This window comes from Porites lutea, chromosome 2 (genome assembly GCF_958299795.1).
Source record: "Porites lutea chromosome 2, jaPorLute2.1, whole genome shotgun sequence".
NCBI lineage: Eukaryota > Metazoa > Cnidaria > Anthozoa > Scleractinia > Poritidae > Porites > Porites lutea.
Genome location: NC_133202.1, coordinates 38,252,008 through 38,268,455, shown reverse-complemented (window position 1 = coordinate 38,268,455; position 16,448 = coordinate 38,252,008). Strand labels below are relative to the sequence as shown.

Here is a 16,448-nt window from a genome sequence, read left to right as displayed (position 1 = left end):
CGTTTCGACACTTTTCGTGTTTTCGTAATTTCGTGAGTAGCAGTGCGTGACTCACGGCACGTTTTCACACAGGCTAAATACCCGGCCGTCCGAATCGGCTAGTTTCCCAATCGCAAAAAAACTCATTTTGCAAGGCCTCGGGCCGCCTCGAGCTACAGTCTCGACACAGCTTGATGTATTAGTGGTGCACTGAGTTCTGAGTCTTAGAAAGCACTCCTCTAAACTTACAAATATTTTACGAATTCTCCTCAAAATATTCAAGCTACTCTATACCCAAGAAACCACAACCGCTCAACTGCGAAGCCATTGCTGTTTTGCTGATCGCTTGGTAATTCAGCTATTTCACGGGTTAAGTAAAATCACTCTAGCAGCCTTTAGCATACCCTAAGAAGTTGATTAAAAGAACAGATGATCGCAGTGAGGATGTGTCCCGCACGAAATAAGAATGAAAGGGAAAGTAAACAAACTAAGATCGGAAATATTTTGCTTTGATTTCTCATTGGACTAAATTACAACTAATCTAGACTAAAGAAAACATGGGGACATTTGTTCTGTGAAAAGCATAACAGGAATCGTTACCAATAAACTTTCTATTTCAGGTAAGTCAGCAAATAGAGCTATTTAGTTAACACGAAATAGTAAGCGCCACTAGGGTGGCATTCAAGGTTAGTCAAGAAAAAAAATTGTAGCCGGAGTGATTTCGATTGATTAACGACCACTAGTGGATAATACTTTTTTGCCACTTTATTTTGCAAATAAGACAACTGTTTAATTTGGAATACTCTTGAACGATCACCTTTCATTGCTTGGTGTACTACCGGTACAAGTCAGAAAATTAAGAATTCGCAGTCTAAACGTCTTTAAAAAGTTGTTTCTCAATAGCACCACTGTTCTTAGAAATGAAATCAGAAATAGTCAAACCTCTAAGAAGAGTCGGCCCTCTGTTTAGCGGTCACCCTCTATTAAGCGATCACCGATCAAAAAGTCTAGTGCAAATTTGACATCTAAATAGAAAGTTCACCTTGGACGCGATCAACCCTGAGACTTTTCTATCAGCTGATTTTGTTGTATTTCACCTTTATTCTAAAACGGTCACCTAGCTGTATAAGGGCGCGATATTTTGACAAGAATGTAATCCAGGCGGATCCACTTTTTTAAATAAAATCTTATAAAAGATCATGGATACACTTTTCTGTATTTGGACAGACATGCCTGGGGACCCAGCTGGTTGGTAACCACAGCGCGCGTTCAAACCCTTTTAAGTTTATACGACGGCAGCTTATATTGCAGCCAGCCCCGATTGAAACTGACTCCGATCCATCTCGTTCAGGAAGATTTTAGATACTCAAAAGAGACATTAAGATCAAAGTACAGTCCAGGTCTTCGAGACTACATAAAGAGGCCATCTTTTTCCTTTCCTAACTGTCGGTGGTCACTTAAGTTTGACTGTAACTCGTTCTCTTTCGTTTGCACTCTTCATAGACCTGTCGAGAAAGGTCATAACTAATGAATTAGTTAGTTGGTAAAACAAAGGACAACGGGCTTAAACTATATGATTTTTCTATCATCTTTTTTTTTGCTGTTCTTGCAAAAGATTATTAAAAAATCATTGATTTTCATCTGATGGTCCATCTGATCAGTGCAAGTTTTGCTCTCTTGCTCGATTTTTGCTGTAATATATGATAAATATTTAGAACACCTCTATTAAGAGGTCAACTTATAAAAAATGGTCACCTAAGTGGATGTTTCCCTCGGGTGACCGTTTCATAGGTGTTTTGAAGGTAGTTTGACTTTGGGGTTTGATGTTTTTAGCTATAAAACGACAAAACTAGACAGAAGTCTTACTTACTGTTATGGAATGTGTTAGAAGGTAAAAAAGTAATAAATTTAAGAGGACCCTAACTAAAACGCGGAAAAGTTTTGATGTTTCACGTCTTCGTGAAAAACGTAGTATAGATCACTCTCTGATACTTTGAAGTGTTTATATGTTTGAACAATGCATTAACCTCTGGCATATTCGATCATCTGTCCAGTATAAGATAATAACTTACATGTAACAGTTGGTGGTCAGTCTATGATTTAAAAATCAGTTACTTAACAGATCTTTCTCAAGTTGGAGCTATCTCTATAATTCTAAGTGAATTGGCTGCTGTATTCTTTAACTTAACTTTAACTTTAACTTTATTTGATTTACCACAAAATACAAATAACTATAAAGCAAGACAGTTACACAAAAGCAAATGAAAGTGGCGAGGAAGCCCAAACAGAAACCATGAGGCTTATAGACATTGGGCTCCCTCAGAGTAAAAATAAAGTTAACAGTAACGGTAAGGCCAGGATCGAAAGCAAAATACAATGAAGGTAAGTATAAATTAACTAATTACATAGACTGAGTTGACAAAATATAAGGTATGGTACAAGTAACAATAAGTATAAAAATAATATCAGACATGGAAGAAATATAACTATTTACTACAAGATTTATAACTAATAATTCATATATAATTTTTTTTTCAATTTCGTTTTGAATAAGTGGAGAGAATAAGATTCTTTAATAACATTTTCTATAGTGTTATAATAAGTAGGTCCTTGGAAACTGACAGAAAATTTACGAAGGTTTGTTCTACAAGAAGGAAGGTGAAAATCGTTCGCGTGTCTAGTGGCATAGCTATGGACTTGTTTGTTTAAAGAAAAATAATTGTTGAACTTTGAAGGCAAAAGAGAATGGTTAAGAGAAAACATAAGTTTGCCTAATTCTAGCTGTCTAATATCGGAAAGTTTTAGTAGCTCTAATTCTTTGAAAATAGGGTCTGAATGAGAATCGAAAGTTGATTTAGAAATAATTCTGATAACTCGCTTTTGCAAAGAGACAAGACGGCGAAGATTGGTTTTGTACGTAGATCCCCAGACAATAATACAATAATGAAGATAAGGATAAACTAAACAATAATAAAGAGTTTTTAGACACGGTTTAGGTAGAAAAAATCTTGCTCTATTAATGACACCTATTGATTTCGAGATTTTACGAGCTACTTGAGAAATGTGCGGTTTCCAAGACAGATGTTCATCAAGGACTACACCGAGGAAGACCGTTTCCTTAACCTGTTCGATTCTCTGTTCGTTTATGCATACTTGCATTGGAAAATGATACCTTTTCTGTCTAGGCTTAAATGACATAAAGTTTGTATTCTTTAGGTTTAAGGAGAGTTTGTTTGCCTTAAACCAAGTGGATAATTTATTAAGTTCGGAATTGAGTGAGGCTGCCAGGTAGACAGGATCTTTATGGGACATAAATCAATTAGTATCATCAGCGAATAAAATCAGCTAGACGAGCGACGATACATTATTTAAATCATTAATATAGAGCAAGAAAACCAAGGGGCCCAAAATAGATCCCTGGGGGACACCACAGCAGATAGTTCGAGGAGAGGAGCATTGACCGTTAAATTGAACGAATTGCAACCTGTTGGAGAGGTAGCTTCTAACCCAGTCCAGAGCCACGCCACGTATACCATAGTGTTCGAGTTTGTCAAGCAGAATATTATGATCGACGGTATCAAAGGCCTTAGAAAGATCAAGGAAAACGCCAACGGCATGTTCATTGCGATCAAGAGCAAGGGAGATTTTTTTTAATAGGTCAATCAATGCTAAAGAAGTTGAATGATTTTTCCTGAAGCCAAATTGATTATCACATAGAATTTCTAGTTTACTTAAATAATTATAAAGACGGTTATAAACAACCTTTTCAAGAAACTTAGAAAAGCTAGGGAGAATCGAGATCGGTCTATAGTTCGTAAAGAGTGATCGATCACCGGCTTTAAAGAGTGGTATCACGCGAGCAATTTTCATATGGTCGGGAACAATGCCATGAGAGATAGATAAATTGATTATATGAGCTAAAGGAACGGCTATAATTTGAATTGACTTTTTTATGATGGAAATGGGAATTCTATCATTGCCAGCTGCCTTACCTGGTCAAAAAGCATTGGAAATTTCCAATAGCTCATTTGGAGTCACTGGATCAAAAAACACCGATTGACAAAAGTGACCAGAGAGAGAACTGCGGTGAGAGACAGACGAGTGAATTTCTTTGGCTAGATTAGGACCGATATTAGAAAAATAACTACAGAATCTATTAGCGATGTCTACTGGATCCGTAATTTCTTGGTTGTCAACTTTAAAGATGGAATTGATTTTAAACGCTTTCTTTTTTGTCTTAACAATTTCGTTTAGAACTCTCCATGTAGCTTTGGCATTTGATTTAGAAGCATCGATTTTCTTTTCGTAATATATACGTTTAGCGATTCTTAATGAGTGATTCAATTTGTTTTGTAATTTTTATAACGAATTTCATAATGCAAAGATTGATTAGTGAGATACTGTCTATATAACTTATTTTTCGTTCTTATCGACTTCAGAAGTCCTTTCGATAACCGAGGCTTTCTCAAACGGTAATTGCTCGCCTTAGTTTTTTTTAAAGGAAAACATGAGTCATATGCCGTAGAGTATTGTTTGAAAAAGCTGTTATAGGCGTTATTTGGATCATCTTCAACTAACCAGCCAATATATCAACTTAGGTGGCCTCTTTTTATAGGTTGACCTCTTAATAGAGGTGTTCTAAAATATTCATCATATATTACAGCACTTCATTTAGCATTGCCATTCTCCTTAGCTTGGAAAGGTAGGGAAGCTCTTTATTCTATAACTTTGAACACTCCGAAAGCGTTAGTATTTGTTTGTTTAGACAGATATATCATTTTGTCAAATACTGATTGCCATGGCAAAGAAACGCGAAATACCTCTGCTTTACTTGGGTGTTGTGGATCTTGAACAACGTTTAGTTGCTTTGAAAGTTAAAAATCTAACTTAACAAAATTGTCATCCAGTAGCATCACGATTGATTTTAATTTCTTCGCATGTAGGCCTCCACGAACCATTGGAAGGCTTTCGACAGGGGCACCCAACGAGAATATAGTTCAAAACCACTAAACATAGCCTTGTTAAACGTATTTTAGTATTTAAACGGTCGATATTGGCATATGTTTATCCCCTACTTTTTTTTAATCTGTTCGTATTTCCTAGCTGAAAGTCTGGTGTTCCGAAAATTATAGGGATCAAAACTTACCTTTTCGAAAATTTCAGCCAGAAAAAAGGCTCCCGAAAATTCTAGGTAACTTTTTTAGGGGAAAAATCCGTTAAAAATGGGCAATTATACCATTTTTTAGACGTTCGAAAATCCTAGGAGAAGTAGGCAAGCAAGGAATTTTACAAAAAATGTTCCGAAAATTCTAGATCTCAAATAGTCTTCAGAACAGATATTTTCCGAAAACTGACGTTGGGTGCCCCTCTTTCGAATGGAGGAAAGAAAGCGTGCGAGGGTCGCTAAGTACCCTTTCTTTTCCGGCGCCCTCTTTCGACGCCCTTGGTTATTGTCAATGACTCTATCGATCTAGTTCATTCAGAAAGGGCCTCTGTGAAAGAGATAACTATTCATAAATTCCGATGGCTTTCAAATCTCAGGGGCACCCTAGAACCAATTATTGCCTAGGTTTTTCTGTTACTTGAGGAAGGCTGAAAATTTTTGGATTACCATTTCATTTATGTACAATTTTCGAAGGTTATGTAAAAAATTCCCTACTGCTTTTAAATATTCCCTTTGAAGTTCTTTTAGCCGTAATTTCCATTGAATTTGCATTGAGATGTTTTAGTTCTTTTAAATTATACACATTTCACTTCAATGTTGACTTTAATAGGATAATTAGTTTCTGAATAATTACACAGCTTAGTCACTGAATAACTGGATCTTTGGCCTATTCAAATATCAACCGTTCGTAGTTTTTAATTTGTCATTTTAAGAAATCCTGAGCAAAGGAAACTCCGCGAATTCTTTTGCACAGCTTTGCTGCTAAATCTTTGTAAGTTTCCGAAATTAATTTCCTTGACTGACATTTAAATTTGAGTCATTTAGTTTAGAATATAAACTTTAAAGCTCAGCAGATTTGTTTTCAGTTTTCAGCTGATTTTATTCAGCCCCCTTTCCATTTGTTTCGTGATGTTGTAATAAGTTGATCGGTCTGTATTAATAGAGCACTGTTCAGTATCCCAGCTGTTTTTCCATTTACATTGCGGATTTACATGGATGATTTACATTTTGGATGCACATGCACTGTGTATGATTTACGTCCACGAGCTGAAGATTAAACTGTTGAAGTCCAAGTTTGAGTGCCGTACTGTTTCCATTTGTATCAGATCCTAGTACCGTGGAACAGTGACGAGTTCCAGTCTTGCTAGCAAAGCGAGTTGCAGAGTTAGTTTTCCCCCTTGTTGTTCATACGCCGAAGTCGCTCGGCGAATTCTCTTAACGCTTATTTCCCCGCTTTGTACTTGGAAGAGCAAATCCTATCGTCACACTACGATTCTCTGAAGTTTAGTTTTTCACATTTCACTCCCCAGGTTACGCTATTTTTCGTAGCAAAAAGGAAGCCTAAAATCTTCGGATTCGAAAAACATTATCACTTTCGTAATACGTTGAATTGTATGTAAAATTTTCGGGAAAATAATACTCAAGCCCTTGTAATTTAGAAAAGACTCAAGTTCTTCCAGGATGACCAAACAGATACAAATTTTATAGCGCCGCTTAGAATGCATTTCTAGAGATCCACAACGACTCTGGATAGCCAAAAAAGTGTTTTCGATGTATTTAGGAGGAAACTGTCGTTGGGTGCCCCTGAAATCAGAGAGAAACATCAGAATGCAATAATTTTACCACTTAAGGAATCTACTAAATTCTTGTCATACTAGACCTTTTATCATGTTAAATTTCTAAGTAGATTAAAACATTAATAACAGTGAAACGAAAAAAAAAAAGAATTAATAAATAACTTTCCTGTGTAATTGTTGATGTAAATCCGAGAGTGATTTAATGGTTGTTTCAGGTTCTCTGCCTGGAACGTAGAAGAAGGAATCTTTGCTGTCTGCGTTCAGTATCTCAGTCGGAGGGTTAAGTTCTGGATTTTTCCTTGCCATATTGCTATTCAGTGCTATCCGTAATTTTTTTACACTTTGATGCGGACTTAGTGTAAGATAATTGCTTGAGCCCCGCTTACTGAATGTGTCCAGTTCAGAATTTAACTTATCTAGAGCTAGCTGTTTTATCTATACCTAAATGAACTGTGTTATATTTGGCTTGAAACCTTGTATTGGCCCGAAAACCAAGTAACTTATTTCATTTTAAACTTATTTCCTGTTTCTTTTTTTTTTTAATTTTCAGGAACTTGAAACATGTTGAACATTTTGAGTACCTTGTTTTTTACTCTGCTGGTTCAAGGACGTGTGGTAAGCGATTTTCTAAATCTTCCTTAGCTGAGAACTCTAAGTAGCACTCAAATCCAATCTTTCAAATGATAATCCGTGAACACCTCTGGGCCCAGTTGTTCGAAGGCCGATCTATCAGCGTTAACCCGGTGTTAAATTGTAACCTGGGTTCCTCTCTCTTTTGCTTAAAATCATTTTCTTGGATAAACTTTTCCTTACTTTTTAGAGCATCCTGTCATCAAATTGTAGACAAAATATATTAAACTAAGTTTCTTTTTCAGCTATCATATCTGAATTCAAATTTGACACTCACCCTGGGTTATCTTAACCAAGCTTTGAATAACCTGGCCCAGATTGGCAGATATTGGAGTGCTTTAGTAGTGACCAACGCAGGATTCTCAACAAAATTTTTTTTCCCGCACACGACGGGAAGAAAATAATTGTAAATTTACTACTTATATTACCAAAAGAAATAATGGGGATTAGGAGTCATAATGGGACACTATGGCTCTTGGATTACCGTAAATTATCCATTACGCTCCCCCCTCAAATAAGCCCCCCTTCCCGTTATTATTTTTCACTAATAAATTATAGACTGCATTAATCGATTACGACTGTGAAAATTCATTTGAACTGGCCCAGGATGATTTATTCACCAACTGGATTTGTTTCATGATGATCCTCGGCTGCATGACCTACAACTTCTTGTACTGAAACTTTTCCAGGAATAATCATTAACATGCCTTAAGTCAAAATCACTGGTCCGTAAAGTAATGATGCAAGTTCTGTTGTCTACTACTTTCACTGTCCATTGCAGACATCAATTTGTTGCAGTTCCGATTCACAGATTCTTGACGTACAAATCGTGCAAATTAATAATTAATAATTACCCCTCTCCCATTCCTTCCCCTCTACAATTATTTTTTTTTTCTCCACCCACATCACTCCACTCAATAATGAGTCATCGGCGCTAGTGTACCCGGAGTTGTCAATCGATAAGTCGTTAAAAATAAAATAAATCGGATTTGATTGATATCGATTGTGTCGATCAATCGGTAGAAATCGATGACACACTCGTTTCGTTCACGAATTAACAAGATTTTTTACCGATTTCATGGCTATGTGCAAACCATGGGACGCCACAACTCTCAACGGCGCTGGGAGGTGTTGCGTCCGTTTGAAAGTAGCTAAAAGTTTGACCGGCTTCAAACTTTGCGCAACAACCCCCAACAACACGTAACAGCACGCAACAGGGTGTGCAAACTGACGCAACATGTAACATCCAACAATGTTGGGGGTTGTTGGCTGGCCAACAATGTTACGTCCGTTTGCACCGGGTTTATAGATTCATTCAATTCGAAGGGCACATTAGTTTATCCTACCGGAATCCTTGCAATCAGTAAATTTATTGAACATTAAGTTGCAATTGAAACTCTAAGGATCAAACAATACATTTGCTCATCTGCTCATTAAAAAACTGAGAACTGATTCCTTGCAAACAGTAATTTTATTGAACATTGAGTTGCAATTGAAAGTCGAAGGATCAAGCAATTATCACTTTAACATTTTTTCTGATGGCTGATATTGGTAGTTTTGTAGGCGACCAGTTTTCACGATTAAGATCTGTCACCCTTTCAAAATAATGTCGGTGTAATTCCGGGCATAGTTACATCACGTAGTAGTAAGTCGATAATTAATATATAGATTTAGCCAGGGCTAAAAGCGAAGCTCCCATTAATAAATTTATATTTTAAATCAAACAATAAACTTGTAATCCACAAATCAGTTAACTTAAGGGCACATTCATGTGACTTTTGAGGGAAAGGATAAGTTATTTTAGAGTGAAACATCTTACATCGAGTTGATAGCCTAAATATATGTACACCCAAAAAATAGCAAACATCTTCTATCACATTCAAGAGCCATAATGGCTCTTGATCACAGTAGATTAGGCCTCGAAAACAAATTCTTGGAAAACAAATCAGGCCGCATTTTTTTGCGTTCGACAGGTTTACTTTACAAATCCTTGCCAACAAATCTGAGGGTGTGTAAACCAACCTTTTATACTTTTTATACATCACATCTGAGGTGAAACAGTACTTTTTATCATACAGACCTCGGACAGAATACGGCATTTCACAATTTTTCAATGTCCAGGACGATCAATCGTGGGCTTTTAGCGAAACCGTTCAAAAAATTTCCAAAATCACCCATACGGCCAGCCGGTTCTCATTTTTAGTGCGAGCTGTAAGTGTGGTCGAGTGTTTGAATGAACTTTAATGGAGATACGCTTCAACATAATAACGAATTTATTATCATTACTTTTTATTATTTAATGGTTCCAGTCATAACGATGTGTAATATTATAAAGCGTTTGATACGCGCGACATTCCTAAGTACTCCTGCAAGCGATGTTCATGAACGATGAAAACAAACACCACGGACAAGCGATTAAAATTGCAAGAGAGACTACTGACAATCAATAAAAGAAATATAATTCGGTAAAACATTTACAGAGACAACAATTTTCATTCACCAAGACAAGTATTAAAGTGTTTCTAAAAATCCTGAGTCTTTAAGCTTAAAGCTTAAGCTTAAGTTTATTTTGTTTTACTTTCAGCCGGCCTCCCGGTGTTTGTTTTGTTTTTCAAAGATGAACTCCTCGAAGCAAGAAAATCACTCAAAGTTTTCTTTCTACAGCCAAATTTATAACTAAATATTCTTCGGAACGTTTTTTTTCTATTCGTCGTGAAAAAAAAAAAATCTGAAGGCCTTTTAAAGTTCTGTAAGCTTATATCAAACCTGATACTAGATCAGATCATTGACTCAAATCTTAACAAACGTGCAAAAACTTGCCGCATAAACTGTGCTCGACTTCATGAAATTAGATATAACAAAAACAAACATCAAATACAATAATTACTCAGGCTTACCATTCGAGATTCAGTTCCTGAAAGATATCAAGGAAGGCCATAGTTGGTTGAGACTTTTAAACCCTCTTACGCATTGAGCAAGGTGAAAGACGAAAACAATGCCATCCGAAATCGGATTACCCAATTTTGACAAGCGACGCATTTCTCAACCAAAAACCCAATAAACAAACCAGCCATGGATAACAGAAGACTCTTGATAGCAGCTGTATTTCATTTTGTACATCCAGTGGAAAAAGACAGTTAAAACATCACAAGTTGACACAAAACTCTGTCAGCTTTACCTGTCAAAGTAAACAACTTTCAAGATGCTGCATAAATTTTCCGCATGAACTCACCTGTCAAATTTTGGCCAATCAGAGTACAAAAATTGGACGTAGAGCGTGACCAACGCGTGACCATGGTAAGAAAAGATCTTCCCCGCCTTTATTTTTAAAAAAGTGGCTGAATTTTCGCGTCCGAGGTCAGTTTGAAATCAAAATCTTGACAGTGCGGGGCCATAGTGACATAAACACAACATATTTCATATGAATCATTGGAAAAAATAGACTTGAGCCTGCGATCATTTGAAACTGGTAATTTGTCAGCGGATAACTTCAAAAAGTACTCGACCTCGATGGGTCGACACTTGAGCCCGCGGTACAGTCAGGTGACACTGGTCAGCGGATATCCTGTTTTGACAGCTGTCAATTGATCACAACATTGATGTGCAATTAGTTTTCTACTGGGCTCCCAAACTAGCTAGAAAGTGTGAGAGAAAACATTGGTTTCCCTGTGGTGCGGACGGACGGTCGGGCGTACGGTCACGTGATTACCAAATTTTCTCGGATGGGTAGATTACCACATTTCCTTAGCTATGGAGCTCCGTCCACACGCGCGCTTCGCGCGCGGGTGGAGCTCCGCTAAAAATCGATGACAATCAGGTGATTTTTTATCGATTAACAACGGAAAACGGTAAATAATCAATGTAGAGAATTCTTTTAGCCTAAATTTCCTTTGAAATCGAAATCCCTTTGAATCGAAGGGTTTTAGAGAGAAACCTGTATGTGTGTAAACGTTTCCACATTTCTCATTTTCATGTTTGTTGATCATTTGTTACTCGTTAACGTGTCTCCTCAGCTGTACTATCTAATTCATGCCAGAAAAACAACATTGGCGGGCTTCCGTTATAAATCGTTAAAATCATGATAAAACGATAATGTCGATTTGACACAGCAATTTAGTATATCGATTTTCATCGAAAAAATCATTTAACTGCTACCGATTTTTAACGATTGACTACTCTGACTGTGTAGCGTATTTCCCCTGAAATGTATGAGATTTTCCCTCATAAGAGGATAGTTCGGCCCCTACTATACTACTATACCCAGATACCAAACAGATGTTTTAAAGGTGCTAACTGTATTAAAGCTCGCAGCTGAAATATCTTGTTTTTTCCTTATTACATGACAGATGTGTGAGAGCGAGCTTTTCCCCGTTTCCATGTTCGGGGATGCTACCGAAAGGAAGGCAGAATTTTCCTCAGATAACAACGATACAGAATCTCCCATGAGAAAATCAGCTATCGCGTAAGTTATGTATTTGTAGTAGTGTCATTCCACCCATCTGCAGAAGACGATTATCCTTTATGGCGGTCAAATATCACTTCCATTCAAATTGTCACCTAGCGTGCGAGCAAGTTACCCATTTAGAGTGGTGAGCGAAGAGAGACGAGGCCCGCGACGAGCGGAGAAGCGAGTGGCGAAGCCCGAGGTTTTCGTTTTCTCTTCCCTCGCTTACGTGTGATCTCTTGCGATACCACCAAATGCGACCTTTTTCGGCGCGCAACAAAGGAAATAGGAGACATCTGCATGCAGGCAAAAAGGGATGAAAGACCTCTTTTGACGCAGGTTAGAAGTACTCCCGTGAGATGGCGTCAATAGACGGAAGCACTGAGGCACTATAGGTGACATTAAACCTCCGTTAATTTACAGACACTCAGAGAGTTTTGAATAGCATCAGACCTGCTCCACCGAGTCCTTCAAAATAAATTCCAGATTAAAAATATTTTGTTGAACTTCCGCTCTGTACATTCCTCAAACTGATTGGCCAACAGATTCATCCTGGACACTTAGGACGGTCAATACAGGAATATATTTCTATACTTTTTCCTATGGAATTATTTTTATTCTGGGTTTTTCCGTTGCAAGGATTTGTTGGTACTTTTCTAACCTCCCCACTGCCCAGATTATCATTTTCTCACGTTTGTTGCTCAATTTGATTTACTATCTTGGGAAAAGAGACTGACTTCATAGCCATAAATGCACTTTTAAAACTATTATTAATCGTTTATTAATGGTGCATTTACCATTCCTTGTTCTCATTTTAAATAGATCACCTGTCTCAACTCGACAATTGAAACTGGACCCCGATATCATATGGATACAAGAGGAAATTGTTGGTCCCTACGGTTTCAAGAAAGACCCGGAAATAGATGAATGGAAACAGCAACCATCCTTTGAAAATGATCTAGGAACCGCCAAATTTAGAAAAGTCGCTTTAAAAGCTCTGAAGTTCTTTAAAATTAATATTGATTGGGAAAGTTCAAAAAACAAAAAGAGCTGCTCTAACCTTCTATACATGACAGCCGCTAGATATCTTTTGGTAACGCATATTCTTTACGAACAAAGCGGTAAAAAGTTGATTGCTTGTGAGGAAGTTGGAGAGTACGGCAAAATGAAAAAATTTGTGATCCCTGATTCTGGAGTATGTTTTCCTAAGCCCTACGGAAGCGCCACTTGTAAATCGGACTATGACGTTGGGCTGATTGGTAAAGATGCTGGTATTCTAACGAAGAAGTTTAACAACTATTTTCAAACTACTTTTGGAAAACCTTCAGAGCTTGTTTTTGATACAAATGTTTACGCTTTCACACTGGAATTCTCCATGCCCTCCATATTTCATGGTCTTCCAATTAGGTTTGCTGATCTTATCACCCAAAAAGAGCAATCAGTGAACTTCAAAATGCAGGAATTGGCCAGTGCGTACTACAAGGTCTTTAAATATAACGAAGGCTTCTTTCTCACGATGGCGAATAAAGCTAAGAGAGCAATGAAAAAAACTTTCAAAGAGCGGCTTAACTATTGGCTGTCGGAATTTAATAAATTGAATAATCAACATGGAATGAGACTCGTAAAAGGCAATTCCCTCAAAGACTTTAGAAAATCACATAATGAACAGTACCAAACGCGCGTGGCAAAGATGTCAAAAAATGGCGGATATAAAGCTAAAAATTTAGGTAATTACTTATTCTTCTTTTGTTATTAATTCATAAAGAGTGAGCGATATAGTAGCACTTAGGCGAACATGAAAGGGAAACACTGCAGTTAATTTAATGACTTAATTACTTCTGTTTTTTCAGATTCAGTCCTGACCTTTTACCGACCCACCTAAGCGTATGCGAAATGTTCTGGCTAGTCGTTGCCGCGTGATCAGTACACCGTTTAATCACTAATCAGGCTTTTTAAGGGTGTTGCGATGTCTACTCCTTATTCTTTCAACTTGCCAACTTCAGTCAAATAGTTTTTAATGTGACATTTACCATCTGTTGTAGTATAGCCATCGAGAGCTATCCAGAGGGTTAAGTCAGGTTGCATTAAGATTGCGACAAACGCTCTCTTTTTCCCAATACAGTAGAATGACCAAGGCTAGAGCCTGAACCTTGACCACGCATACAAATAGTTCACTCATAGTCTCTCCTTCATGGTTTACTCGATAAACGGTTTAATTGGCCATGTTGTAAACGAGCGGGGAATTGGTACGACTTATGATCGCAAATGCCCTAGGGATCGTTTGGAGGGACAGAAAACAGAAGGCGGACAGCAAGCGACTTATTTACGCTCTATGCCAGAAGAAGACAGACCTTATGTGCCTGGGTCGTAAAGAATTTTATAGACGTGAAGACAAATTGCATTTCTGAAACTGTTATTGAAGCCTGGAACACAGTAATTGTAGTGCGCTATTATTCTCTCCCTCCAAGCGATCCCAAGAAACATTGTGGTCGCATATCATACCCAGTTTTTCAGGCGATTAGGACATAGAGAATTAATGAACTTTTGCCTTGAAGGTATTCTCGCCGAGGCATTAATCTACGCAGCAGAGGCGTACCACACCCGCGGTGCCATCCGACATGTAGTGGGAGGAATGCAGCTGAAGTCGATAGGCGGGCAAAACAACAATGCACTTTCAACTCACGACCTGTGGGTATCAATGATTGAAAACTGGGGAGAGTCAAACAAAGAATACAACCACTGCAGTCAAGACCCTCTGACCAAGTGCCTCCTAAAGATGAGCAAATATCTTTTGAGGATGTTCAACGCGATGAGACTGCTCCGTTCACGTCTACCAATAATAAAGAGATTTTTCCTGTTAAAATTTAGAACTCCCAATGACCCTGAATCCACAGCGGGAGAGTGGCTACGATATAAAAAGGAAGGAAAAACGGAGATTCCTGAAAGCAAAAACAGTATGATAAAATCCTTTTTGGGCAATTTTAAATGTAAAATAAGAGGAAAGGCAAAAGATTTTAGAAACACTCCACTCTCTCCAGAGTGTTTAGGCAAAATACATGACGTTGTAAATGCTTATAATGTAAAGTTGGCCGCTGCACTTGCTACAGACGTAACCATAAAATCACCGTAGAAAAGAAGAAAGAAACCTTTCAAAAATAAGCAAATGAATTGGCAATAATGATGTGCCGCACTAAAGAAAAATAATACCATTATAATGACGTTTATTTAACCTCCTACGCAGTTATGCATATTAACCATATATCAACCATATGTTTATAAAATGGTCTTCTACCGTTTATATACCTTTTCCGAGGCGAATCCAATAAAAAATGATAATATTAATCACAACAAAATGTTTATTCTTGTTACTGTGGACAAGTCTTGTTACTTGTAATTCTTGAAGCAGGAAAAAGTGTAGAATATTAGTAAAATTACATATCAAAAGTTTATTAAAACGGATTTGATAATTCACAAATACTTTCAAACTTAAGAGCCGTTAAATCTTTTCCTTGCTTCTCGAATAGTTTTTTTGTAAAGGTTTGTTAATGAACGGTGAAAAAAGAGGAAAGAAAAGACTTTAACTGTTAGGCTTTAACTTTATTTGATTTACCACAAAATACAAATAACGATAAAACAAGGCAGTTACACAAATGCAAATGAAAGTGGCGAGGAAGCCCAAAAAGAAACCATGAGGCTTATAGACATTGGGCTCCCTCAGAGTAAAAATAAAGTTAACAGTAACAGTAAGGCCAGGATCGAAAGTAAAATACATTGAAGGTAAGTATAAATTAACTAATTACATAGACTGAGTTGACAAAATATAAAGTATGGTACATGTAACAAAAAATATAAAAATAATATCAGACGTGTGAAGAAAGATGACTACTTACTACAAGATTTATAACTAATAATTCATATATAATTTTTTTTTCAATTTCGTTTTGAATAAGTGGAGAGAATTAGATTCTTTAATATCATTTTCTATAGAGTTATAATAAGTAGGTCCTTGGAAACTGACAGAAAATTTACGAAGGTTTGTTCTACAAAACGGAAGGTGAAAATCGTTCGCGTATCTAGTGACATAGCTATGGACTTGTTTGTTTAAAGAAAAATAATTGTTGAACTTTGAAGGCAAAAGAGAATGGTTAAGAGAAAACATAAGTTTACCCAATTCTAGTTGTCTAATATCGGAAAGTTTTAATTGCTCTAATTCTTTGAGAATAGGGTCTGAATGAGAATCGCAAGTTGATTTAGAAATAATTCTGATAACTCGCTTTTGCAAAGAGACAAGACGTCGAAGACTGGTTTTGTACGTAGATCCCCAGACAATAATACAATAATGAAGATAAGGATAAACTAAACAATAATAAAGAGTTTTTAGACAGGGTTTAGAAAAAAATCTTGCTCTATTAATGACTCCTATTGATTTCGAGATTTTACGAGCTACTTGAGAAATGTGTGGTTTCCAAGACAGATGTTCATCAAAGACTACACCGAGGAAGACTGTTTCCTTAACAAAGAGGAAAATTTTTTTCTTTCTGATTTACTGAGAAAATTCAAACTGTACTTAATGAAAACAATCCACCGTGTGAATTCCGACATGGTCATTAGTTAAGAACCACTATACTTGATGAGAAAAAACACAAAATTTTAA

General features: G+C 37.0%; 1 protein-coding gene across 1 annotated transcript; it reads left to right on the top strand.

Moving 5' to 3' along the window:
- Positions 1 to 11,699: 11,699 nt before the first annotated feature.
- Positions 11,700 to 15,056, top strand: LOC140926973 (uncharacterized). The gene is made up of 3 exons (XM_073376640.1): positions 11,700 to 11,812; positions 12,617 to 13,521; positions 14,350 to 15,056. The coding sequence occupies exons 1-3, from the start codon at positions 11,727 to 11,729 to the stop codon at positions 14,922 to 14,924; spliced, it is 1,566 nt and encodes a 521-aa protein (XP_073232741.1). The 5' UTR covers positions 11,700 to 11,726; the 3' UTR covers positions 14,925 to 15,056.
- The last annotated feature ends 1,392 nt before the right edge of the window (positions 15,057 to 16,448 follow it).

Bases quoted from the DNA above. Each gene is read 5' to 3' on its own strand.
- LOC140926973 (XM_073376640.1), top strand. From the start codon at position 11,727: ATGTTCGGGGATGCTACCGAAAGGAAGGCAGAATTTTCCTCAGATAAC. The intron at 11,813-12,616 runs GTAAGTTATGTA...CATTTTAAATAG, and splicing joins ATGAGAAAATCAGCTATCGC to ATCACCTGTCTCAACTCGAC. The intron at 13,522-14,349 runs GTAATTACTTAT...TTTGCCTTGAAG, and splicing joins ATATAAAGCTAAAAATTTAG to GTATTCTCGCCGAGGCATTA.